A 25,743-nucleotide genomic window follows, 5' to 3' on the forward strand; every position below is an offset into this window, starting at 1 on the left:
TTACCAGTAGTACCAGAACTGCCCCTTGGCGCAACTACAACACCATCTATCCGACATAAGATTTCCACTCTGGTGGATATCATTTATTGGACAGATGGCAAGCTCTATTATTCTAATTAGAAGATTATTTTTTTTCCTGTCAGGAGTGACTTGAAAAACTGCAAGTCACTTTCGGTGTGAGGGAATTGGCCATCTGCAAGAACGTTGCCCAGGGGATGCCCAGATGTTTTGATGTTTTTACCATCCTTGTGGGAGGCTTCTCTCATGTTCCTGCATGGGGAGCTGGAGCTGACAGAGAGAGCTCATCCGTGCTCTCCCCGGGGTTGGATTCGAACCTGCAACCTTCAGGTCAGCAACCCAGCCTTCAAGTCCTGCCGGCACAAGGGTTTAACCGACTGCGCCACTGGGGGCTCTACCAGAAGATGATGTCTCGAGCAAGCTTTCCAATACAGTACAGTAAAGTCTCACTTATCCAACATAAACGGGCTGGCAGAACGTTGGATAAGCGAATATGTTGGATAATGAGGGATTAAGGAAAAGCCAATTAAACATCAAATTAGGTTATGATTTTACAAATTAAGCACCAAAACATCATGTTATACAACAAATTTGACAGAAAAAGTAGTTCAATACGCAGTAATGCTATGTAATAATTACTGTATTTACAAATTTAGCACCAAAATATCACTATGTATTGAAAACATTGACTGCAAAAATGCGTTGGATAATCCAGAACGTTGGATAAGTGAGACTCTACTGTATGTACATTCTCAATGTCCAACCCGGAACCTTTTTCTTCCGCTCTTTGTTTCTCCACCGGAAGCATTTCTAGACTTTCGCGCAGCAGCTTAGTGAGTGCCTGGTTGTCATGGCGATCGCTTTAAAAAAAAGTAGGTCCTTAATGGAAACAATTCCCCCCCCCCCCGCTACTACTTCCGGTCTCAGAAGGAAAACAATGAAGCTGCGTTGGTGACATTGGAAGCTGATTCTTTGAGGCCGGCGGATAAAGTTCGACCCCGGCCTTGCTCCGGGTCAGATTGGAAAAGACGTGTATTGCTTCCTGGCGCTTCCCTGCCTCCCTTTCCAGGCTGCAAAGATGGCGGGCCCCAAGAAGTGCCCAGACTGCGGCTCCCTGGACATCGTGGAGGACTCTCACTACTCTCAGAACCAGCTGGTGTGCGCAGACTGTGGCTTCATTCTCACCGAAGGGCTCCTCACCACCACCTTCTCCGAGGAGCAGCATCTGCAAGGTGAGGCCGAGAGGAGCCCCAGGCTTTGGGATCCTAATGGCTTGCGGCCTGGGAGAACCTCCCCACCTGGCTCTACCAGGCCTTTCAAGCCTCGTGTGCTTCTTGCCCTACAACTACAATTTAACATAAGCATGGGCAAACTTGGGCCCTCCAGGTGTTTTGGACTTCAACTCCCACAATTCCTAACAACCTCAGGTCCCTTCCTTTCCCCCCTCTTCAGACGCTTCAGAGTCTGGGGGGAAAAGGAAGGGGCCTGAGGCTGTCAGGAATAATAATAACAACAACAACAACAACTGCAAAAGGCCACCCTGCTGGGATCTGCGCGCATCATCTGAAAATACATCACACAGTCCTAGACACTTGGGAAGTGTTTGACTTGTGATTTTGTGATATGAAATCCAGCATATCTATCTTGTTTGCTGTGTCATAATAAAATATAATAATAATAATAATAATAATAATAATAATAATAATTTATTTATACCCTGCCACCATCTCCCCGCGGGGACTCGGGGCGGCTTACGTGGGGCAAAAGCCCGAACAACATAATTGAACAAAACAAAACAACATAAACATAATTCACAGTATAAAAAGATAAAAACAGTAATACAATGTAAAACGAGAATATTGTAACAGTTAATAATATCAATCAACCACCAGGCACAGTTCTATCATCTACATATGTGGAGAAACTGAAGCAGCAATGCAAGAATAAAATGATGAATTAATGTGCATAGATGATAAAGACCTAATAAAATACAGGATAGAATTATAATACTATCTGGGGTGGATTATCTAATGACTGTCTCACCAAAGGCCAACTGAAACATTCAAGGCTTTAGTTGTTTCCTGAAGGAGGATAGAAAGGGAGCTAACTTAATCTCCCTGGTGAGGGATTATGGGAGTTGAGGTCCAAAACATCTGGAGGGCCCAAGTTTGCCCATGCCTGATTCAACAACTCCATGCAGTACTTTCAATGGACAATTAATAGCTCCTCAAACTATTAGATAATTAGATAGATATTTTTGATGGATACAAGGCTGAGCAAGATGGTTTAGGTTGGTCATGCTTCTCTATGTATTAAAGAGATGCAGAGAAGGTTAAGTTGAAAGGAACGTATCGTGATTTACCTGCGACGCAATGCAATGTATTGTGATGAAAATAAAGCACCCAGACATCAAGATGTCTGTGTCAATGTGGCATCCTTTCAAATGTTTAAACATGTCTATCTTGTCCCCTCTTGGCCTTCTCTCCTCCAATACTTGGTTTTTGAAAGGAAGAAGAAAGAAAAACGAAATAGTAGTTTGAAAAATGAATTTCATCCTATTGAGTCTCTACATTTTGGGGGTATCCCAACTGTGGATGGGCAGGTTGCTTCCACAGTTATGATTTTCTCTGAATATGAGGTATATCTGTGCATCTGATGTGGTGTTTTTTTTTCCTTTTCAGAAGTGACTTACTCACGCAGCACTGGTGAGAACGAGCAGTTGAGCCGCTGTCTGCAGCGAGGCAAGTATTTTTCACCTTCCATCAGTCCCTTTTGGTGTATTGCAAAAATGAATGTGAGAGCCAGTATGGTGTAGTAGCAGGAGTGTTAAACCTGGACCCTGGAAACCAGGGTTCAAATCCCTACTCAGCCAGGGAGACCCACATTTGGAGAAGGGGGGCATTGAAAGAAAAACTTTACTAGATTACCTTAATGTATAAGCAAGAGAGCCAATGTGGTGTCAGAGCAGCACAATATAGTAATTTGAATGTTGAACCAAGACTCCAGACTAGGTTTCAACTCTCTGTCCAGCCATGGACAAGTTATACTGTTTCAGTCTCAGAAGAAAACAGCGATAAATCTCTTCTGATAAGAACATCCTATGATTGATGTTGACATAAGTTATAATTGGTTTGAAGGTACATAATAATCCAGGGAAAGCTCTGAGCTGCATGTGAAAAATAAATACAAATGTGTGTATGGGAATACTAATTGTGTACTAATACGGTGGTTTCTCTTGCAGGGATCAAACGTGTTCGGGATCTCTGCAAAGTTCTTCATCTTCCTTCTCTGTTTGAAGAGACAGCTGTGAGTTATTACCAACAGGCCATCAAGCACCCCTGCTTCAGCTTGGTCCACTTAGAGAAGAAGGAGATTATTGTGGGCTGCTGTGTCTTTGTCACCTGCCGGCAACACAACTGGCCCCTGACTATGGGCACAGTCTGCTTGTTACTCTATGCCGATAAAGAGGTGTTTGCTGGGGTCTACATGCAGTTTTTGAAGGAAATGTCATTGGATGTTCCTTCCCTGAGCTTGATAGATTTAGTGAAGGCACATCTCAACAGGTACGTTAATATCCCTCTTCCCTTTTCCTGATACACTTCTCAAAGTTGGGATGTGGTTGCTGAGGAAGCATGGCATGTTTTTTGAAATGAGAACATAATGTGCATTGCTTTTAGTTCTATCATTGATGAAAGACAGTGTGTGTGTGTGTGTGTGTGTGTGTGTATACATTTTTGTAAAGACTAGTGGCCATCTCTTTGATTGCATTTGGCAGGGACATTGGGCCTTCAACATGATAGAAAAGGTACAGTTTGAATTCTAAATTATGTGGGAAACTCTTTTGGATAGAGATTTCATCTGCTTTAAAAGGATAGAGGTGTCAGATGATTTGAATGCACAAAGCCCTTTGAAAATCTGACATTGTGCTCTAGAGGTTTGAAGGTTGGATAGGGATTTGAAAGGTCAGTTCTAATTTCCAATGAGCTACATGTCACAATGGTTGAGCTTGGGTCTATCACTTTTTCAGGCTGTCCTTCCACACCAGGTACTTATTGGGATCAGGTGGAGAGGAGTTGTGCATGGCTTTTTGAGCTTGTTGACTGAAAAGTAGAATGTAAACATAAATAATGAACAAATAAATGAGGGAAGGAGTGGTATCTACAGACCTTCCTGCTCTCCCCATCATAAAGCCCTTTGTTGTCAAGGGCTGGGGAAGTTATAGTATTCTAGTTTCAATTTTTTTCATGCAGATAAGAGGGCATCAAACTTTCTTAAATTCTTTGAATGCTGGATTCTACTTTTGTTACAAAAGTAGTTTTTTAACATCCCCCCCCCCCAAAAAAAAAGTATGTTGTTGGTATCTGGGCGTTGCAAAGCAAAGCACACAGAATTTTAAGATAAATAGGATTCTGAAGGGGACTTCAGGGCAGAGGTAGTGATTTTGGTAAATGATCTTGAATTGCAACTTTGTTAGCTTTGGCTGTGCTGCCCTTAGCTGGAATGAGTTGCAACAGTTCTCACCTATTATATACAACTCTGTCCATGTAATGCCAGAGCCAACATGATACAATGATTTGACCAGGACACTGGGAAATCTAAGTTTAGACTGCTGATTGACCATAGAAACTGACTGGATGACCTTAGCCAGTTATACCCTACTGTTCTCAGAGAAAGGCAATCCGCTCTGGACGAATCTGGCCAAGAAATGCTCATTATATGGGCAACTCACAGCAGCCCAATGATTCCAACCATGAAAGCCTTTGTCAACACAATGGCCACTTTAGCTCAGTCAGTTTTGCTCTCAGATCTCCCATCACATGTCTAGACAGAATAATCCTTGTAAATGGCATGCTTTGCTTTCCCTCTTTTCCAGTTTCAAGCTTTTTCAGCAGTCATCTGACATCCCACCCAAATTTGTTGAAGACAAAGAGCAGTTGGTGGAGAGGACTATTCAGATAGTGGAGCTTTCCAGTGAAACATGGCTGGTGACTGGCCGGCGTCCCATCCCCATTGTGATGGCAGCAGCCTTCCTGGCATGGCAATCTCTGAGACCTCTTGATCGCTTCCGTTGCACTCTTTCTGAGTTCTGCAAACTCGCAGGCACAGATGTGCCACCGCCAGCTCACCGGAGGCTGAGAGAGCTGCATAACATCTTTCTCCAGATGGCTTCTCATTTGGCCTGGCTCCAAGTGCTCAAAGTGAATAAGAGGACTGTGGCAAAGTATGTTGATGACCTCCTGAAGCATCGTCATGTGCTTTTGCAGACTGTTTTTTCCAGAATGGATAGCACTGAAGGTTGTAATCTAGAGGGCTCAGCACCAGAGGTACCACAGCAGCTTATAAAAGGAAGCTCTGTAATGATGGGGAAAAAATCCCTTCTAGGAGGGGGGCAGAAAGGTGGCCGTAAGCGGGTGCCTTTGCTCCCACCTTGCATGCTGAATCCCAAGAAGTTGTTGAAGTCTCCTGATCTGCGCCCTGAGGACTCTGCTATCACCGGGGATGAGCCAATTTCAGATAGCGAGTTAGAACAATACATCCGAACGTCAGAAGAAGAGGAGGTATTTAGGGAGGCTCAGAGAGCCTTAAATCACTGTAGCCACAAATGATTCTGGGAATGTACAAACGGCAGTTGGTGTTGGTTCATCCGAGAGCGATTTCTTTTTATTTTAGGGGCTCTTCTCTTATGGTTCAAATAGCACTTTTCTCTTGCACCCACATCAAAAAGGGCATCTATGAAATAAAAGAACTTCATATCCCAGTTAATAAAGCCTTTCCTTTAAAAAGTCTTTTTATACTTATCTGCCCCCCAGCTTTTCTTCCTTGTCCTCTATAATAGCATAATGGTGAAGAAAGGCTGGAGACAAATACAGACCTTCTTGACTTGTTTGTTGCATTTCACGTGTGGATATTATTGGTTCTGAATGAAGTTTGTTGAAACTCTGTGAACTGCTCTTCCTTTTTGTGATGTTCCTATTCTTTCCACATTACATTCTACATTCTCTATAATGCCCAGGAACACTTGTACTACATTAACAATTTCAAATTGCCTTGAATTCTCTCCGATGTTCGTGCGCTTAAGGAAGAGCTTTTATTTCACAGAATTGACAAATACTGGATTTCCTGGGAAATGTGTGGGTTGCTAGAAGCATCAGAGATTCAAGAAAAGTACAGCTCAGTTATTGGATGTTGCAAATCTTTAATATATTAAAGAAGAAACATCTGCTAGAAACAGTTCATTAATATAAAATGCAAAACAAAAAACCCCAATCAAACACACAAAACAACTATTTTAAATGCTTTCTTTGGCACAGTTATCTCTCAAAGAGTTTTCTGTCTGATATGTCATTTTCGCTTATAATGTAAACAAATGAACAAATACAAAGCTTTTCCAATAATACTGTTTCGGTGTAGCAAGCATATATAAACAAATTCAGCAACGCCAATATGCGAGTTGTAGTACTGACCTATAAATGATTGAGGCTTTATTAAAGATACATACAAAACCAAGAAGGCGGTTCTTTCCAGAGATAGGAGAGAAGGAGTAACCCTAAGGCAAGACAGAAAGAAGCACCTGTCAACAGTTTTTGGGAGATTCGGGGATTAAGTGCTATATAATCTCATTGGCTACAATTTTCAAAGGCAGGCCTGAGCCAGTGCAGATCCTTACTGACCCATAGCTTATTTTTCTTGGCTTGAAGCCCCATACAAGTTGGGCTAAAACAATCCTGTAGTTCCTTGGAGGTAGGTTTTTATATAGGCAAGGAAGCGGCTAGTATCGGCTCATACAGAAGGCTATTTCTACTTTTTTGCTTTCTGTTACAAAAATGTGGTTCTCTGCTTATACTATCATGGAGTGGTAAGAATAAGGTACAAGAGTTCTGTTTTGTGTAGGTACGTATACCAAGACTACATTTGTTTCTCATGTGTAGTCCCTGCCCAAATTTGGGAGACAATTGTAACCAGGTGACCTGTGGTTCTGCTACTCAGGTGTACTATTCATTGACAAATTCAGGGATCCTGTATCTTTAATTATAAACCAAACTGACCCTTTAAAGAGAGGACTCTGTAAAGCAACACATACGGCTAACCTCTTCATATTCTTTCTGCTTTTACAGATTATACATGTTATTGTGGAAGATGCCCTTCTGTGGCATCATCCTTTCTGAAATAATGTGCTAGCATGATGGGATATATTGACCTATGAATGCACACAAATGAGTCTTGGTGTCTGTATCATTTGTGTGATTTCATAGTGAACAAGCAGAAGAACAATATTTCCGAAAAAAGAAGCATACTTGACATTAACAGTCAACATAGGCAAGAGAACTCTCCACTGGAGAAATGAGAATAATGCTTTTAAGCAGCTCTGGTAAGTGCTTGTATGTAACTTAGGTTATTAATCTGTAATCTGCAGTCCAATTAATTATTAATTTCATTAATATACAGCAATCTAGGGGTACATCCAGACAGGCCCAAAAACTGGGACCTGTCTTGGTTTTTATCAGAGGCATCCACATGACGCCTCCAGTAAAAACAAATTGAGAACAAACCAGGGTTTCCTGTGTTTGTTACAGGGCTTCCTGAAAGTCAAAAGGTACCTTGCTACCATTAAGGTTTTCCTCACGTCCTCCTGGCGCAACAAAATGATGTGTGAGAAGACTCAGGGGGGAGGGGTTCCTTCTCCCCCCCCCCCTCCCATCTCTTCAGGCGTTATTTCCTCATACCAGGAGGATGCAAGGTAAATCTTTATGGCAGCGAGGTACTTTTTAATTAATTTTTAGTGGAAAATTAGGGGGGGCTAAAGGTGGCTTCATGTCATCCCAATTTCAATTGGGATGGCATGTAGCCACCTCCCTGGGTAAGCCTGGGGCTTGGGTGAGGGAGTGGGGACAGGAACCCGTGCAGAAGCAAGTTACTTAAATCCGCTGCAGTGTGGGTTTTGGCGCTGTGTGGAAGTGCCCCGATACATCTGTTTTCAGAGGAAAGTCTAACTAATAAGAATTCCAACTCTTTCCTCCCTACTGGAGAACTGTTGCCTATGTGTCCCATGCTCTTCTTCGGCCTTTAAATTGATTGTGCAAGGAAGCACTGAATGTCAGTGTTAAGAAACATCTGAACATATGTCACCAACAGGATCTGGCCCATTTGTGCTATGCTCTCTGCCAATCCTCCAACTCCAAAGGTAGAAGGAAACAGTCTACCTTGCTTCAGGTAGAATTCATTGACAACTCATCTTCCCCAGCTGGGTTTTCATGTTCATGAGCAAAAAAAAAAAAAAAAGGGGGGGTAATGGAAAGCACTGTCTGCTGCTTCCTGAATATACGACAGCACTTCTGGGCAATGGCACACAACATTCCCTTCTTTTGGAAAAAGAGAGGGGCACATGGTGCTATGTGCATTTTTGGGTAGCAGAAGCCATGGACACATGCTCTTCTCACCTGGCCTTTCCCAAAAATATATGGGGACAGAGCATGGCTAGCCAGAATTGCTGACTTTTTGATTATGGTGCAAACAATCACAGATTTTTGCAAGTTTATATACAAAATCCTGCAAGATATAGACTTAATTTTCACTTTCATGGATGCTTAACTGGTACAAAAATAAAAGTAAAACTCTTCTATTTAGAAAAAGAGTTGTCAAGGAGAATGGATTGTCATCCTGTGGATCATGGAATGGAAATAATATGTGTGCACATCACCTTCCGTTCCTCATGTGTTGCAGAGCTGTGTCAAAGCAAGCAGGTTCATTCATGGCACCCAAGATGAGCCAAAACTAGACACAAGATGTGGCCCTGAGCTCAGCTGGAGGTGACACCTCCTTTAAAGAACATGGACTGTTTTGACAAAACGTCTGCAGGCACTTTCATCAAATAGCACATTTGGCCTATACACATGTACATAAGATACTAGAGCTTTCAGCTTATAAATAATACTGCCTTCAGTATATTATACAAAAGCAATTGGGGATCTATGTGACATGCAAAAGGGATATAAGATTGCAACGCTCCAGAATGCTTTTTAAAAAGCCTAAATGATTGTCTTCCACCTCACAAACCTTAGTGCCTTGTGGAATAGTCATCTGCTTCTCATTCCAGGGAAACAGAAATGTTCCCCTCCGACTAGCATTAGCTGGTGCATTCATCAACAAAGATAGGGTGTGCCCTGTGCAGCTTGTGATGTGATACACAGACATGCCCAACCACCTCTGCCACTCAAATATCCGGTGGACTTTCCTCTGTACTGCAGGCACTCCGGCAAGGAGTATGATCACTCCTGTTTAAACTGCCTGAGTGTATATAATAGTGCATAACAGCCATTTTGGCAGCTTGCTTTGGCAATAAGATACTGTGCCTTACAGCTTTCTGCCTGGGAAATAAGGGCTGGGGTTGTCACCCAGCCCTTTGGGCTTCCCCTATACTGTCGTCTCGCTCTTCCAGAGGCCTGTTTTCATGCCAGCTGCACTGTCAGTACTTGTGAGGTTAATGTCATATTTGCTGCCCTTCAGGCCCCCGTTCTGATTGGTGGTATTGAGCGGGAACGATCGCCTCTTAGTCTCTTTTTCCATAGGGGCATTAGCTTGGTGCTTGAGATTGTCTCTGCTGGCGCTTCTCTGTTTGGCACGGCCAAAATCTGATGACTGATGGCCACCGCTGCCATCACTCAAGTCGGACTGCGTCAGGGCTGACTCCAGATTTGGTACCACCCCTGGATACCAATTGTTCAGCGGGCTGTTCCGACTACTTTGGTAACTCTCTGAATGGCTGTTGTGGAGACTCCCACTTTCACTGGTGGGATGCTCTGAAGAAGGTCCCCGTAGCACCTTCAGGCGCTGGTGTTTCCCTTCTCGGTACTGCTTAGTCCGACTTTTGTGGTGCCGACTGCGCCCATGCAAGTTGTTGGCATACCTGGCTGGGGGGGTACTCTTGCTATTGGAAGGCTCGGCCTCTTCACAGCAGACAGGTGGCAAAGGGTTCACATCTGCCTGGCTAAGGGCCACTTGCAAGTTGTTAAGCTTGCAAGGTCCTGGGGCTGAGTTAGTGCTGCTGGGGGAGGACGAAGACTTGACAGATGGGGCCACCTCAGGGCTGCAGCCAATGAAGATCTGGGAACCATCCTCCACACCCACCCCAGGGTGCACATAGGCTTGCATGGGTAAAGCATTCCTATAAGATGGACAGCAGGCAAACCATGAACTCTGCACATCCTGACGGCGGGCACAGTGGTAGACAAAGATGAAGAGCCCCAAACCGCCAGCTATCACTCCATAGAGGCAACTGAAGATGACTTTGAGGAGGAACCAGCGCTGGGAAACCGCCATGGCCCCAAACATCCAAAGGCTGATGTACAGAAAATGGGTGATCACAAGGGCCCAGAACTGTACCCCTAGGGAGTAGACCCCGTCTACTTCGACAGCATGTGGCCCAGAATTCAGCGTGACAGAGATGGAACCCGAGTCAGTTAAAAGATTGCTGCTGCCACCGAGGTGCTGCTGAGTTTCCAAGGGCTTGGGCACCTCTTTGGGTTTCTTGGATTGGCACTTCAAACAGATTCCAGCACACAGGAAGTAGATCCAGGTGACAAGCACAATGAAAGCGGCAGGCACGTAGAAGGCCCCAATGCTTGGCCGACAAGCCAGCCAGCAACTGTGTTGGGTGGTGTTGCGGAGGAAAGAAAAGAAAAAGATTCAGCAAAGTTAGCAATAGCCACTCTAACCTATGGCTTGCAGCAAAAAGAAGAAAATAATAACAAACTTATTGACCTCAAAGCAAGGTTTGCATCACCCCACCCTGTTATGGAACTGTTAAAATACAGTAGAGTCTCACTTATCCAACATAAACGGGCCAGTAGAGCGTTGGATAAGCGAATATGTTGGATAATAATGAGGGATTAAGGAAAAGCCTATTAAACATCAAATTAGGTTATGATTTTACAAATTAAGCACCAAAACATCATGTCATACAACAAATTTGACAGAAAAAGTAGTTCAATACGCAGTAATGCTACGTAGTAATTACTGTATTTACAAATTTAGGACCAAAATATCACGATGTATTGAAAACATTGACTACAAAAAAGTGTTGGATAATCCAGAACGTTGGATAAGCGAGACTCTACTGTATAAGAGTTGTCAACCTGGCAACCTGTGCCCAGAAGAGCAGGCAAGTGAATGGGAAACTCCAGTAGGGGAAATAGCTTTGGTTCATGTGCCTTCCTGAACATGGGAAAAGGACTCATTGACTAGAACCTTCTTTTTGGTTTATGCTGACATTTTTGGAGATTGTACTAAAGTAAGTCCTTTTTTGGGAAATTGCCCAAAGGGGCATGCATTAAACTGGCCCTGGCCAACCTTTTACTCTAGCGGAGCACTTGAAATATTATTCAGGTTTTAGGAAATTGCTGTGAAACAGCAACCAGATGGTGTCAGATGAAACTCTGCCTTTCCACTGTCTACAACCACTGATGGGTTGAGTGGGTTTCAAGATGGTTGCAGTGCTGTTGTTTTGGCTCTTGCACTTCCCAAATGACTACACTGGTGGAACTTTATACCGTAGCAATGTTTAAAAGGATCTTGGCCTGAATTTGCTATTATCTTTGTCATCCATGTTCATAAATATGGACATAATGTTTGGTACTATGGCATAAAAAACCAGAGGTTGTGATTACTTACTAGAACTCACGATCTCCATAATTGTGGATGTTGACTGCAGCTGTTATCCCGCAGATAATTAGAGGGATCCCACCAGCAATCAAGTAGAATCTGGAAGTATAAAGAAAGCCACCATTGAGAACCTGCCTCCCAGATATGGAATTTAGATAAGGAAACATTTCATAGCACTGGGAGAAAGACTAAAATAAGACACCATTTGTAGCCATCAAAAGAGGTACTTTAACAGTGGAGAACAGAAGCGTTGTGCCCTGCGCTGGATTTGGGGCTTCTCAAGTGGGCCAGGATTCAGCAAAATGGCAATTATGCCTTCTTCTATATAGTCCACCCCCTCCCCACAGCTGTCTTTCTTCCTCCATACCGCAGCATTGGGCGTGGGGCTGGCGGGGGTGTTTCCCCTTCCTGTAGCTGTGGCGCCTTCCACATGGCCTCCTTATAGATCACTCGTGCCATCACTGCCATCCATAAAAGTGTAGATAAGGAGGAATAGTGGAGAATGATGCCAACCTGTGAGGAAGGAAATACACTTATTAGAACATGCTAACAGGGTTTACTGGGAGTCGATGGTACTACTGCCAAAACAGTGCACTGCACAGGTGCAGATAACCCATGTGTGTGGATCCTAGACATCATTGAAGAAGAACCTGTGGCCCTCCAGATGTTGCTGGACAAAAACTGCCATTACCTATTGGCTATCAACCATGCTGGTGTGGAATTATGACAGCTGAAGTCCAGAACATCTCCTTGATTGTAAGTTCCCATTCATATCAAATACAAAAGCTTTGTTTATACATTAATATGTTTGAGTGGACCCCATATGAGAGAAATCTGGGGTGCTTTCACACCAAATGATTCCATTTTAACTGCCATGGTCTATGACATCTTGGAATTTGCGCTTTAAGGACAGGCATTTACAGTTCTCAGCTCAAGAGCTTTGGTGCTTCAGCAAGCTACAAACCCTAGAATGTCTCCATGGCAGTTAAAGTACAATCATAGTGTTAAAAATGGTTAGCGTGAAAGCGCCCCAGGAGCAAGTAGGTTCAACATGTGGTTCACTACTAGGAGGATGGAAGGAACTGCTGAAGAGAGGAGGAAGTTACATCTGTTGGCAGTTAGGAGGGCAGGAAGTCGGCAAGAAACTTCAAAAATAAAGAGAGTAATTCCACATTCTAAAAAGGTTATGCTGTTATGCTGCATTTGCCTTCTAGAGCAAATACTCCAATAGAAGTGAAATTATTTTTGGCAAAGCATAATTTCTATGTTTCCCCTCTCCTCCTCCCATCCAAGATTACAAAAGTAACATTGCAAAGGCCACTGGGGATTTGGAAGATCCCCATTATTCCCTTTGTGGTATACGCTTTGTGCACCATGCAAGTTTATCCTTACTACAGTACTGCATAAGGTGTGTATGAAGTCATCAGAAATGCCAGTATTAAGAGCTCTGGGCCCTTAGTTATACTTACTGCTTGGCAGATGACTACATAGTTGGTGAGGGTGATGCCACCTGCAAATACGGCTGATGTCATGGCGATGTGGAAACACAGATTCAGCAGCATGTGCCAGCACTTACGGGAGATGTGAATGGTGCTGAAATAAAGGACCAGATGAATGCCAGTAAGGAAGTTTGGGAGGTACAATAAGACACGCATGTTATGGATGCAGAAGGAGAGAACCATGGAGTACTTCTGTCTTCCAGGATATATAATATTGGGCTAGATCAGGACTGGGATGCACACAAGTCACACGTGGCACCCCAGAGTTGTGTTTGCAGGCACTAAAAGCTCCCCTGGACTTCCAGAGCTTTTCCATCCTGGGCTAGATGGTTAAATAACATGACTGAAGGCAGCTTTCCTTGTAAATCAAAACCAAATTTAGTTCCAACAGGAGTAAAAAGGTTGAAATGAATTGAAATTATTAACCATTGCTTGTGCATATATCAGTTTCAAATATGCCTGCCCTGGTTGTGTCTAAAATTGGATTTAGCAAAAAAAGATTATTCTTGGGTTGCCTCTCCCATCTCGCCCCTTTATTTTACATTAAATGCAGTTGATGAAATGCAGCTTCCGCTTGATATCTACCACAGGAGGCAGTAGGATTCAATTTGGGATGCTATCATCCTATTGCCTGGTTTAAAGACAATGATCCAGTCATTCAATACTCTTTGGGTATCCTTCTCCCACAGTTTGCACCAACAGATGTGTATCTCAAATCTTTCCGTCAACAGTACACGTACCATGAAGAAAGCTGCAAAGCCATGCAACAATTCTGAACTTCTTCCCAGCCACAGTTCCCCACTTGCCCCTCAGCCAGGTTATAAGTTTGAAACAAAACTCATATTTTTGTGAAAATCATAGAATCATAGAATAGTAGAGTTGGAAGAGACCTCATGGGCCATCCAGTCCAACCCCCTGCCAAGTAGCAGGAAATCAGTGAAATGTTTTCTCCCTCAGCACACTCCCAAATAGTGACCATTTAGCAAATCTTTTTTCTGAATATCATATATTTGTTTTGACCACCAAACTATCTTCAAAACCTCAGAATGAAACAAGAACATTGTATAAGATGCTCACTTTTCCAGTGCAGTTGTATGTCTGGCAGAATACACAAAAAAGTAGGAAAAAAACAAAAGCCATCCCATTAAAAATATAAGCTCAGGTGCCCCACAATATTTTGGGATCAAAAACCCTATCTTGTCCTTTGACACTCAAATGTCTCAGATTCTACACATGGAATAAATCTTGCTTCTATTTATGTGGCAAGACATCTTCAACAACACCAGGTGGCAGCAGGCGACTTTAGGGGCGCACAGTGGTTAACTGCACAGAAACTCTGCACAGAACCCAAATAGTTCCCTGCTTCAAACTCCTCTGCCAATCCATATGGAGAGATTTAAGGCCATTAGAAGCAGACCTTTAGCGACAACTCACCTGTGGTTAATGATGTAGGTGATGATGGTGGTGAAGAGGCACAGGAGAAGGAGGGCAGTGCAGCTATAAATGACAGGGTGCAGCACTTCTGTTGGGCTCTGCGACTCTCGCGGGAAATTGCTCAGCTCCTGCATTTGAGAAAAGGGTTCAAAAGTGTGCAATGTCAAGTAGGTGGCAGTTTAGACACACTGTCCAGAATTCTTCAGTGGATTATGGTATTGTCTTCCAAGCAGAGGCCACTTTTGTCCAAAATCTCTGAAGAAATGACAGCCCAACATCTCAGAGAGACTGAGATATTCTGAACTGAAATGTCTGGTTGCTCTAGATTTCTGCACAAGAGAACAGATTTAGAGTTCCTGAAATGTGTAGCTGGCCTGTGCACACATTTCAGGAACCATAACTGAAGAAATCATATATGTGTATGGACCTGTAGACACACACACACACACACACATTGTATAACGGAGGGGATCAGAGCCCCAAGAGTCCAATGTCATTACATATAGAGAGGGGACACACACACACATATATATGTGTGTATATGTGTATATATATGTATGTATGTATACACACATGCATATATACATATATTCAATAATATATAATATTATAATATATTGTATATGCATATAATATTAATATTATTTTGCAATACAATATAATACTGATAATACAATATAATAATATTAATTAATACAGTACAATATGGTAATTTATTGCCAGTATTATGCTATGCTAATAATATAATATATTGTATGTAAATTTAATTTGTAAGCTGCTCTGAGTCCCCTTCGGGGTGAGAAGGGTGGGATATAAATGTATTAAATAAATAATAAATAAATAAATCTACTACATCCAACTGAGATCCAAAACAAACTTAGGAGAACTGCTGTTGATTTGCTTTATTGCCATTATATTATTTTACATATCACTTCCAAGAGCTACTGTGCCCTTGAAAACATTTGGGAACGCTTCAACTATTGCACTCCATCAGCTCCCAGTCCCTGGCACCCCACCAGCCTCTCCCATACCTACCATCAGCACAGCCGCGTTACTGAGGTGCCGGCAGCTCATGGTGGTGACGTTGGGCCCCTGGCCAATCAGTTGGCAGCCTTCCATTCTCCAGCCCCCGTAGCCCCCCAGAATGTCAAAGTCCCAATAAGCAGCCACATGGTCCATCCCTTCGTCCAAATGCCGCAGAGAAATGAGGACAGGTTCAGTCAGGTTGCTCACTCCACAGCCACCTGGGTTCGTGGGAAGCAAGAGGCTTTAAAAAAATAGACTGCGGGTGATCTTCCAAGTGTGCATTTAAATATAACCCTCCATAAACTTTACAAGGTGGCTTCTTAAAGCATGCTCCATGCAGGTTGGTTCTTGGAAAGAGGAAAGGGGTAGATTTTGGAACTAAGTCTATGGTGCCCTTTCTTGAAGCAGAGAAATAACTTGATTTTAGTTACACAAGGGACTTGCAACAAGATGTTGTCATACAGAAGTGATCCTGCCCAGCCTTCAGTCTGTCAGTCTATCAAACAAGCTTTTCCTTTGAAATTGTAATTGCCTCCCATTTCCATTTTTCCATTTCCACACCTAATGAACATATCCAATTCTCAGAGGGTGAGCACCCTCTGTCAGCTCCAGATCCCTATGTAGGGACATGAGAGAAGCCTCCCAAAAGGATAGTAAAACATCAAACATCCGGGCATCCCTTGGGCAACGTCCTTGCAGATGGACAATTCCCTCATACCAGAAGCGACTCGCAGTTTCTCAAGTCGCTCCTGACAGGAAAAAAATAGGTATTTCTCCCACCCACTACTGGCCTTTTTTGCTTTCCTAAATATTTCTTATGAGTTTTGTAACCCTGGTGATTCCTGGATCCAATGGCTACCTCCCTTCGGCATACACATGGTGCCCGTTTGGTTACTTTATGGGTTCATACTTGGGATATTAGCTTACTATAATATGCAGGCTGCTGAGGCAATCCTGCTGTCTTTTCTCAGATATGTATCCGTAATGCATATACTTTGAGGCTAAGGCGGGTTAGAATCCACACTGGCAATTCCCAGACCATGTCCAGAATACCTCTTCCCAACCTGTCCAAATGTATTGTACTACAGCCTCCATTCCATGCAGACTGAGGCTAAAGAGAGTTGTAGCCCAAATGCATCTGTAGGATACCAGGAGAGGTCCCTGCCACTGCAACCAGGCCCTTACGTGTGCCTGCATAGATCACTGGCGTGGCCACGCTACGCCGCTTGCCATCATCAGCCAGGTGCGAAGAGTTTCCAATGCTGCGGAAGAGCTTGCCATTTCGGAAAACCAGGAACTGTAGCTTGCACTGGGGAGGTGGGGGGTGGGAAGGTGCCGGTGGGGAGAAGAGGCCAGGAGGCAGCTGAATGGAGGCCAGAGCGATGCTGTTCTGATGGGACAGGGAACCAAGGGGTCAGTGGTGGAACACAAGGCATCCCAATCCCACCCCAGTGTAGACTGTAGACTTCTGTACAGAAACTGCCTTTCAACCTTATGAGATTACTGTCCATTTAACCTGCTACGGAAGGCTCAAAGCTCTAGTAGATCCCTCAAAAGTCTCAAGCACACATATTTCCTCTTAGTTTCCGAAATTACAAATAGCAGGAACTGAATCTGGGACAGAGTTTAAAATCTGCTTGAAATATGTATATTCCACTCTTCAGCTATGGTCCCTCTCCAATTTATTTATCAATCGTTGCTACTCCTATGAAGTTTCCATGTTATGTCTAGTCTGAGTTGAAGGGTCGCAGAATTCAAATAATTCTGGGTTGTTGTGAGTTTTTTGGACTGTATGGCCATGTTCCAGAAGCATTCTCTTCTCACAACCTCTGAGGATGCCTGCTATAGATGTGGGCAAGATGTCAGGAGATAATGCCTCTGGAACATGGCCATACAGCCTGAAAACTCACAACAACCCAGTGATTCCAGCCATGAAAGCCAAAACACCACAAATAATTCTGCTCTTCCTACCATACAAGTCTACTAGAATACTTTTGACCCTTTCTTCTTCCCCTCTTCCACCTCACCTTGATGTGGAAGCTGGTCAGGGAGATGTTTGGCCGGCCTGTTGTGCAGCGGAACTTGATCTGTTGGTCTGCCAAGGGCTCCGTGTACCGCTCCTGCCGTGGGGGGCGGCCACCGAGCATCATGTCCCGCTTCTGAAAGGCTGTGCAGCTCAGGCCCACATAGCTATCTGGCTTGATCAAGTAAGCCTCAAAAGCGATATTCCTGGAGTTCTGTAAAAGGAAGCTCATGGTCAATACAGCAAAGTCACAGGGTTGTGGGAATCATAATCAGGACAGCTTGGTTTTCATATACTCTTGGGTTCACCTCCACCCAAATTGCAATTCTTTTTCCATATTTCCAAGATTGGTTCCCTGACAACACATCCTGTGTTGTGCTTTCCTCCCTCACCTATTGCTTCTGAAAGGCTCATGAAAGGCTTCTGCATTACTCTGGGGCACTGTAGACAATTTAAAGTGGCAGGTACCAAGAAAGAAATTGCCACCAAGAAAGTCCACAGTTGGGATCAATCCTCAACACAGGTGGGTTCTGACAGGGCACCTAGCTCTTCACAACCACCTGGACTCTAGCAACTGTCAAAAACCTTGCGCTGACTGCAATTTTTGATAACAGTCAATCTACAATGCTTTCCCCATCATCTCAAACTTAAGTTCTTCCAGGTCACCAGTCCTTTCCTTTCTTCTCTAAACCTTTGTCCATGCCGTTCACCCTTGACTAGCAGCCCCCTTCAGCTGAACATTGTGCTTTCTCTACTCCTTTCCCAGCTCACCATCCCAGAAAAGCTTGGATCTTTACCACAGCCACATGCTGAGAATTAGAGCTGAGGGTGTAGCTGGCAATCTTTTCCAGAGAACGAACGATACTGGTGCAGGCCTTGTCCTCGATCTGAGCCATCCAAAGAACGTGGTCATCCACTAGCATCATGTTGCTGGCCATCTCCACAATGACATCCATGAGCTGGGAAAACGCAGACAAGTTGGGATATGAGGCATTAGTAGGAAGCCTCAAGGCAGCAGCTAAATTTGTTCAAATGATATATATTATATATTGTGTAAAACCAGCACTTCTGCTTAGCAGTTTTACCATCTCTAATGATCTGACAAAAATGGAGCAGGAAGAAAGACCCAAGAAGCTAAGAGGAACAAGATAACACTTCTCCAACTCCATATACAGGTTGAACATGCCTTATCTGAAATCCAAAATATACAAAACTGTCCTCATGGATGGCTGGGGTAGTGACACTTTTGCTCTCTGATGGTTCCATGTTCCCAAACTTTGGTTCATGCACAAAATTCTTAAAAATATTGGAGCTATGTATATACGGTTCGTATGATACCAATGAATGTTGTGCTTAGACCTGATCCCATCTATAAGACATCTTTTTATGTGGCACAATTGGTTAAACTCTTGTGCCAGCTGAACTGCTGACCTGAAGGTTGCCGGTTCAAATTTGAGAGACGGGGTGAGCTCCCGTCTGTCAGTTCTAGCTTGCGGGGACATGAGAGAAGCCTCCCAGCTAATACATCCAGGCGTCCCCTGGGCAACATCTCTGTAGACGGCCAATTATCTCACACCAGAAGCAACTTGCAGTATGTTCTCAAGTTGCTTTTGACACAATGAAAAATGTATTGCAAAATCCATACAAATCCAAAATACGAAATACGTCTGGCCCCCAAGCATTTCAGATAAGAGATGTCCAACCTGTATATGGTTGGTGGGTGAAAGGGGTATCAGAGAGATATCTCAGCATACTCTAGAGACCATCATCACACTCTTTTACTTTGTTTTTCTATAATTTCAAACGTTCCCCATCATCCTTAGTTAAGGTTATCACAGTGTAAATATTATAAATGACACAACCTCTCTTTCTCAATGAGAGGGTAATTTCAGATTGTTTAGATTACTTTATGGAAGCTTGTTCAAACTATTGCAAAAAAGCCAGATCTTTCATAACAGAAACCCTCATTAATTACCAGTTGAGACTTCCTGGAAAAGCATTTCCCAACTGGCAAAGGAGACAGGATGAAGGAAGCTGACTTAACAGTTTGGTCAATAAACATTTGGATTTCATAATGGCATAGACAATGGGTCAATCACCGCTCTCTCCATTGCTCCTCATCCAGCAAAGTGATAGCGTCATCAAAGTCATACTATCTCAAAGGCTAAACAAGCATTTCCTCCGCCTCTTTTCCCTGCAGTTACATGTTAAAAATGTTTTCTTCACTATGGGACTTAGGACCCTCTGCATTTGAAAACAAATATGGAAAAATGATTGTAGAAAGAATCAAGACATGCAGGCATTTCTCCTCCATCGTATCTTTTTACCTGCTTGATCTGGTCCACATAACCAGTGAATTTTTCAATCATTTGGGACACATAGATTACATCCATCATGTCTGAAAAGTTTGCCGCTTCAGCTGTGTAGACACGCAGTTGGTGAGCCAGGGTCAGTGCATTGGAAGCATTGATGGGCATCTGTGAGGATGGAAAAGAGTGCTGGTGGTCTTTGCAATAAATTTCAAGTCTGAGGATTTGTTTTTAAACAGCAATTATTTTAACCACTACTTCTGGCTATGGACATATTCCAGTCTTTGGTTCTCCCAATGTCTTGGATTTCAACTCTCAGAGGCCTCAGAGAGTGGGGACAATCACTAGAGATTCTGGGACTTGTCTCAAAGATGAGAACCATGACCATGAACAACGCAAAAACAGGTAGAAGAAAAATGAGGGAATGTTCCAATCTGTGGAGTGGATACAACCTATGGGCCAGTTACATCTCATGGGAGTTCTCCATCTGACTTACAAGCTGTGGTTTTGTCTGTCTGTCTGTCTGTCTGTCTATCCATCTATCTATCTATCTATCTATCTATCTATCTATCTATCTATCTATCTATCTATCTATCTATCTATCTATCATTTTATATTTTCCCCTGCAGAACAATAGAAGTAGTTGTCTGTGATGAAAAATGGAAGAAAAGGACTTACTTAAAGTCCGGAAGATATTACATTGAATACAGTTCTCCTTTACTATTTATTACTGAACCTTACTCTTTCCCTGTACACATGTGAGGAACTGACTTGTGATTTGTATGTTGGCCATTAAATGCTCCTTTTGGTAAACATTACATTGCTTTATCCCAGTGGTTCCCAACCTGTGGTCTGTGGACCACCAGTGGTCCGCAAGAACTACAATATGATCCACGGCCTCACCATTACTACTACGAATAATAACACAGCCCAAGCAAAAACATTTTTTCTTGCTGTCTTCATTTTTATGCCTGTTTCTGGGGTTATTTGGGGTGCTGATTCAGACAATTGCACAGGATAGACCACATCAGCTTTAGAGAGCCTAAACACCGGAAGAGCCCTACCAGAAGACTTATCTTGTGGACAATTATTGGTTTGCACTGAGGCAACAGCTATTGTTACTAGCTATCAATCTGAAAATGCCATCAATGAGTGTGATGCAGACCGTCCTCCACAACCCCCTTTTCAGGGGGCAGGCAGACGGCCAGGCACCTAGCTACATCCCACACAGGGTCAAATCGAGGATTGCAAATCCCTGTAATCTCGGGGAGGGGGAAGTTTAGCGGTGGCCGCAGGCCGTATGCGAGAGGGAGGCTGAGTCATTTGGAGACCCGACCCTCTTCTGACCTGCGTGCTATCCCTAGGCATACCGGTGACAGGTCTCCAAATATCTCCCCTCCTACTCTGGTGTTGGTGAATGCTAGGTCAGTGCGGAATAAGATCAACACCATCAGGGACTTCATTACTGAAAGTGGATCCGACTTAGCATGTATTACAGAAACCTGGTTGCAGAAGGGCGATGAGGTCCTCCTTCAGGAATTATCATCTCCAGACTTTGTTATCACCCACCAGATGCGGACTGGGAGATGGGGGGTGGGGGTGGGGGTGGAGTGGCAATGCTCGCACGGGATAATTTATCTCCCACTCCAAACATTTCTGGTATTGAAAGTGTCGGCCTTGTGTGGGATTCACAGGAGAGTATAGCCTTTCTACTGGTGTACAGTGCGCCTAAGGCACCAGTGGACAGCCTATCACAGCTGCTGGAGGTTGTGTCGGAGTGGGCCTTGAGGTTCCCCAGGCTTATCGTTTTGGGGGATTTCAATGTCCACGCTGATGCAGGCTCCTTTTCCTCAGCAGCTGAAGACCTGGTGTCGACCATGGCGACACTAGGACTCTCACTTTGTAATACAGGGCCTACACATCAGGCTGGTCACACACTAGATTTGATCTTCGAAGTTGGAATCCAAGTGACACTAACCTCCGTTCTGGAGGTTCCATGGTCGGACCACTGAGCCCTAAGAATCCGTATAGAGCATACAACCCCACCCAGTCTGGGCGCCAAAGCTATATGGGTTCGCCCGAAGAGACTTATGGAACTGGTCAGGTTCCTGAATGCTCTGAAGGCCATGGAACCTGTCAGCGACTCACTAGAGGTGCAAGTGGATACTTGGAACACCAAGTTATCCAATGCACTCAATGAGATCACCCCTAGACTTCCGCTCCGACCCCGCAAGAATCGGTCTCCTTGGTTTACTGCGGAGCTCCATGTGATGAAACGGGAGAAGAGACGGCTAGAGGTCGTGTGGCGGGAACGCCGTGACGAGGAATCGAAATCAGCTTATAAGATTTTCAGAGAGTCTTATGAGCAGGCTATCACCGAGGCAAAAAATTCTTATTATGCTTCCTTGATAGCGTCTGCGAGCTCATGCCCAGCACAATTATTCATGATTATTAGATCGCTGCCAACAATTCCTTCTGTCCAAAACAATAATGAGCTGGCCCCTTCTGCTGAGGTTTTCCAGAGCTATTTCGCAGACAAGATCTCGCTGCTCCGCCGGGAACTCCCCGCAACAATTGATACAGTAATTGAACTTGAGACCCCGTGGCCACTCGCTGGGCCCATCCTGGACCGGTTTACCCCGCTGGATGCGGAGGCTGTCGATAGGATCAGGACTGCAGCTAGGCCGACCACCTGCTCCCTCGATCCGTGTCCCTCCTGGCTAGTAAAATCTTGCCTGGAGGGATTATGTGAACCTCTGTTGAATATAATAAATAACTCACTTGAGCAAGAAGTTTTTCCAGAGGGTTTAAAAGAGGCGATGGTATCTCCGCTGCTGAAGAAACCAGACTTAGATCGTTCGGTTCCCTCTAGCTACCGCCCAGTCTCAAATCTTTTGTTTCTGGGCAAGGTGGTTGAGAGGGCAGCAGTGGAACAGTTGCAGCAGTTCCTCAATGACACAGCCAGACTTGATCCCTTTCAGTCCGGCTTCCGTAGGGGGCACGGGACGGAGACTGTGCTAGTTGCCATCACAGACCAACTTCGCTGCCAGAGGGATCAAGGCGGATCAGCGCTGCTCGTGTTATTGGATCTCACAGCAGCATTTGATACGGTCGACCACAATCTATTGACCCACCGCCTAGCCATGACGGGGATTAGGGGGATACGTCCTCCTTCCTCCAAAATCGGGGACAGCGGGTGGTGAGGGGAGGGATGGTTTCAGAGTGGTCTCCGCTAACGTGGGGTCCCACAGGGAGCTATTCTCTCTTTATTACTTAACATCTATATGCGACCGCTTGCTCGACGGGTGCGGAGCTTTGGGCTCGAGGGCCACCAGTACGCAGATGACACTCAGCTCATTCTGAGGATAGAGGGCCGGCCGGACTCCGTACCCAATAGTTTCCATCAGTGCTTTGAGGCCGTTACTGGATGGTTGCGTGCCAGCAGGTTGAGGGTGAATCCAGCGAAGACGGAGATCCTTTGGCTGGGCCGTCCGCGTGGGAGGGAGATCCAGCTGCCTACCCTGGATGGCGAGACACTACGTCCGTCATCTTCTGTAAAAAGTCTTGGTGTCTTATTAGACCCTCTGCTCACAATGGAGGCCCAGGTCTCTGCTGTGAGCAGATCTGCATTTTTCCATCTACATCAGGCTAGGCGACTGGCTCCCTACCTATCTAGGAACGACCTGGCGACGGTGATCCAGGCGACGGTCATCTCGAGGCTCGACTACTGTAACACCCTCTACATTGGCCTTCCTCTGTCAGTGATCCGGAAACTGAAGCTGGTGCAAACCGCGGCGGCTCGTCTTCTCACCGGGGTGCCGGAGAGGTGGCGTATCACCCCAATTCTACAATAGCTGCACTGGCTACCGATTGAGTACCGGATTACTTTCAAGATACTGGTTCTAACCTTTAAGGCCTTACATGGTTTGGGGCCAGCGTACCTGAGGTCCCGCTTATCCCCCTACCAACCCCAGAGATTACTTCGGTCCGAAGACCAAAATTTGCTTGAAGTCCCTAACATACAGACTTATCATTTGTCTTCTACTAGGCAGAGAGCCTTCTCAATTGTAGCCCCTCATTTATGGAATCCCTTGCCAGTTGAAAGTCTAACTATCCGAGACCTACTTGCCTTTCGGAAAGCCTGCAAAACCTTTCTCTTCCGACAGGCTTTTGATGGGTGAAAAACTCGGGGCTATGTTTGTTTTTATTGTTGGTTTTATTGTTGTTTTTATTGTTATTTTAAAGCTAATTGTATTGTTTTAATCTATTTCTGTAAACCGCTCCGAGCCAAATTGGGAGTAGCGGTATACAAGTCTAATAAATAAATAAAATAAATAATTAGATTATTAAATATGGTTTTCTGTGGGTGAGCAGATGGCGACTACTGGATGGCATATGTTCTGTATCAGAAACTAGAGCTGATGCGGTCTATCCAATGCAATTTTCTGAATCAGCACCCAAATTGACCAAAAACTGATTCATAACCCTTTTGGTATGAATGTTGGAGAGTGGTCCCTGGTCAAAGTGGTCCCTGGTCAAAAAAAGGTTGGGAACCCAGTAGCCAAACCCCTTTTTTGATCACATCCTTCTCATCTGAAGATTCTTTCCAAAAAGTCCTACAGACTTGGGCTAAAAACATTTCCCTGTCCTTATGTGGAAGAAGCTCACCAAAACAAAGGTGTAGAGAACGCGGGTAATATCATTGGTGTACAGGCAATGGGAGTAGTTCCCCTCTTCCCAGCGTCCTGTGCGGTCGCAGCGCCTCCAGGCTTGCTTCTCGCGGCTGGGCCCGCCATTCCCGGAGGTGAAGGGGTGCTGGAGGCAGGACTGGTATGCCGTAATGCCAGCCAACGTCCGTGGCCATCTAAAGGTAGAAATGAAGAAGACGATGAGTGAGAAAGCTCTCTCCACTAAAGCCTTCCTGCTTTGGGCCACAGATCCCTAGGTCCACAAGTCTTGCACTCATTTGTAATTAGAGGAAACAGCATCAACAGACTGGAAACTATTACATCAAGGAGATAAGAAGACACAGATCTTTGTTTGTTTTTGTTTTGTTTTTTACTCTTCTCAGATGAATACATTTCACAGATGACAACTGGAACAGTTTAGTCAACTAATATCAGATAGTAAGTGTTATTAATGGTGTAGAAGACCCACATTGGGAAAAACTGCTGCAGTTTGCTTTTGCCTCAAAAGTGTGTCGTCGAAGGCTTTCATGACTGGAATCACTGGGTTGCTGTGAGTTTTCCAGGCTGTATGGCCATGTTCCAGAAGCATTCACTCCTGGCACTTTTCCCACATCTATGTCAGGCATCCTCAGAGGTTGTGAGGTCTGTTGGAAACTAGGCAAGTGGGGTTTATATATCGATGGGATGTCAAGGGTGGGAGAAAGAACTCTTGTCTGTTTGAGGCAAGCGTAAATGTTGCAATTGACCACTTTGGTTAGCATTGAATGGCCTTGAAGCTTCAAAGCCTGGCCGCTTTCTACCTAGGGGAATCCTTTGTTAGGAGGTGTTGCTGGTCTTGATTGTTTCTTGTCTGGAATTCCCCTGTCTTCTCCCACCCAGGACATTCCACAGATATATAAAACCCACTTGCCTATTATCCAAAAGACCTCACAATCTCCAAGGATGCTTGCCACAGATGTGGGTGAAACATCAGAAGAGAATGCTTCCTGAACATGGCCATACAGTCTAGAAAACTCACAGCAACCTATCTCAAAAGTGAGTTGATAGAAGATCAACCAGACTGCCTCTACCAAATCAGGGTAGGGAAT

General features: G+C 44.4%; 2 protein-coding genes across 2 annotated transcripts in view; one reads left to right on the plus strand and one right to left on the minus strand.

Moving 5' to 3' along the window:
• The first annotated feature begins 871 nt into the window (after positions 1–871).
• Positions 872–5,960, plus strand: brf2 (BRF2 RNA polymerase III transcription initiation factor subunit). The gene is made up of 4 exons (XM_003226743.4): positions 872–1,250; positions 2,700–2,759; positions 3,260–3,581; positions 4,892–5,960. The coding sequence occupies exons 1-4, from the start codon at positions 1,097–1,099 to the stop codon at positions 5,622–5,624; spliced, it is 1,269 nt and encodes a 422-aa protein (XP_003226791.2). The 5' UTR covers positions 872–1,096; the 3' UTR covers positions 5,625–5,960.
• Positions 5,961–6,194: 234 nt separating this feature from the next.
• Positions 6,195–25,743, minus strand: part of adgra2 (adhesion G protein-coupled receptor A2) — an 86,054-nt gene continuing 66,505 nt past the window's right edge. The window contains exons 9-19 of the mRNA XM_003226729.4: positions 24,636–24,831; positions 19,986–20,135; positions 18,456–18,617; positions 17,663–17,872; positions 16,821–17,025; positions 15,645–15,853; positions 14,610–14,737; positions 13,146–13,269; positions 12,044–12,189; positions 11,686–11,775; positions 6,195–10,660 (exon numbers count right to left, since the gene is read on the minus strand). Of these exons, the coding sequence (XP_003226777.2) occupies positions 9,430–10,660; positions 11,686–11,775; positions 12,044–12,189; positions 13,146–13,269; positions 14,610–14,737; positions 15,645–15,853; positions 16,821–17,025; positions 17,663–17,872; positions 18,456–18,617; positions 19,986–20,135; positions 24,636–24,831 (2,851 nt within the window). The 3' untranslated portion in view covers positions 6,195–9,429. The remainder of the gene's footprint in view (positions 10,661–11,685; positions 11,776–12,043; positions 12,190–13,145; positions 13,270–14,609; positions 14,738–15,644; positions 15,854–16,820; positions 17,026–17,662; positions 17,873–18,455; positions 18,618–19,985; positions 20,136–24,635; positions 24,832–25,743) is intronic.

This window comes from Anolis carolinensis, unplaced genomic scaffold (genome assembly GCF_035594765.1).
Source record: "Anolis carolinensis isolate JA03-04 unplaced genomic scaffold, rAnoCar3.1.pri scaffold_8, whole genome shotgun sequence".
Taxonomy (NCBI): Eukaryota; Metazoa; Chordata; class Lepidosauria; order Squamata; family Dactyloidae; genus Anolis; species Anolis carolinensis.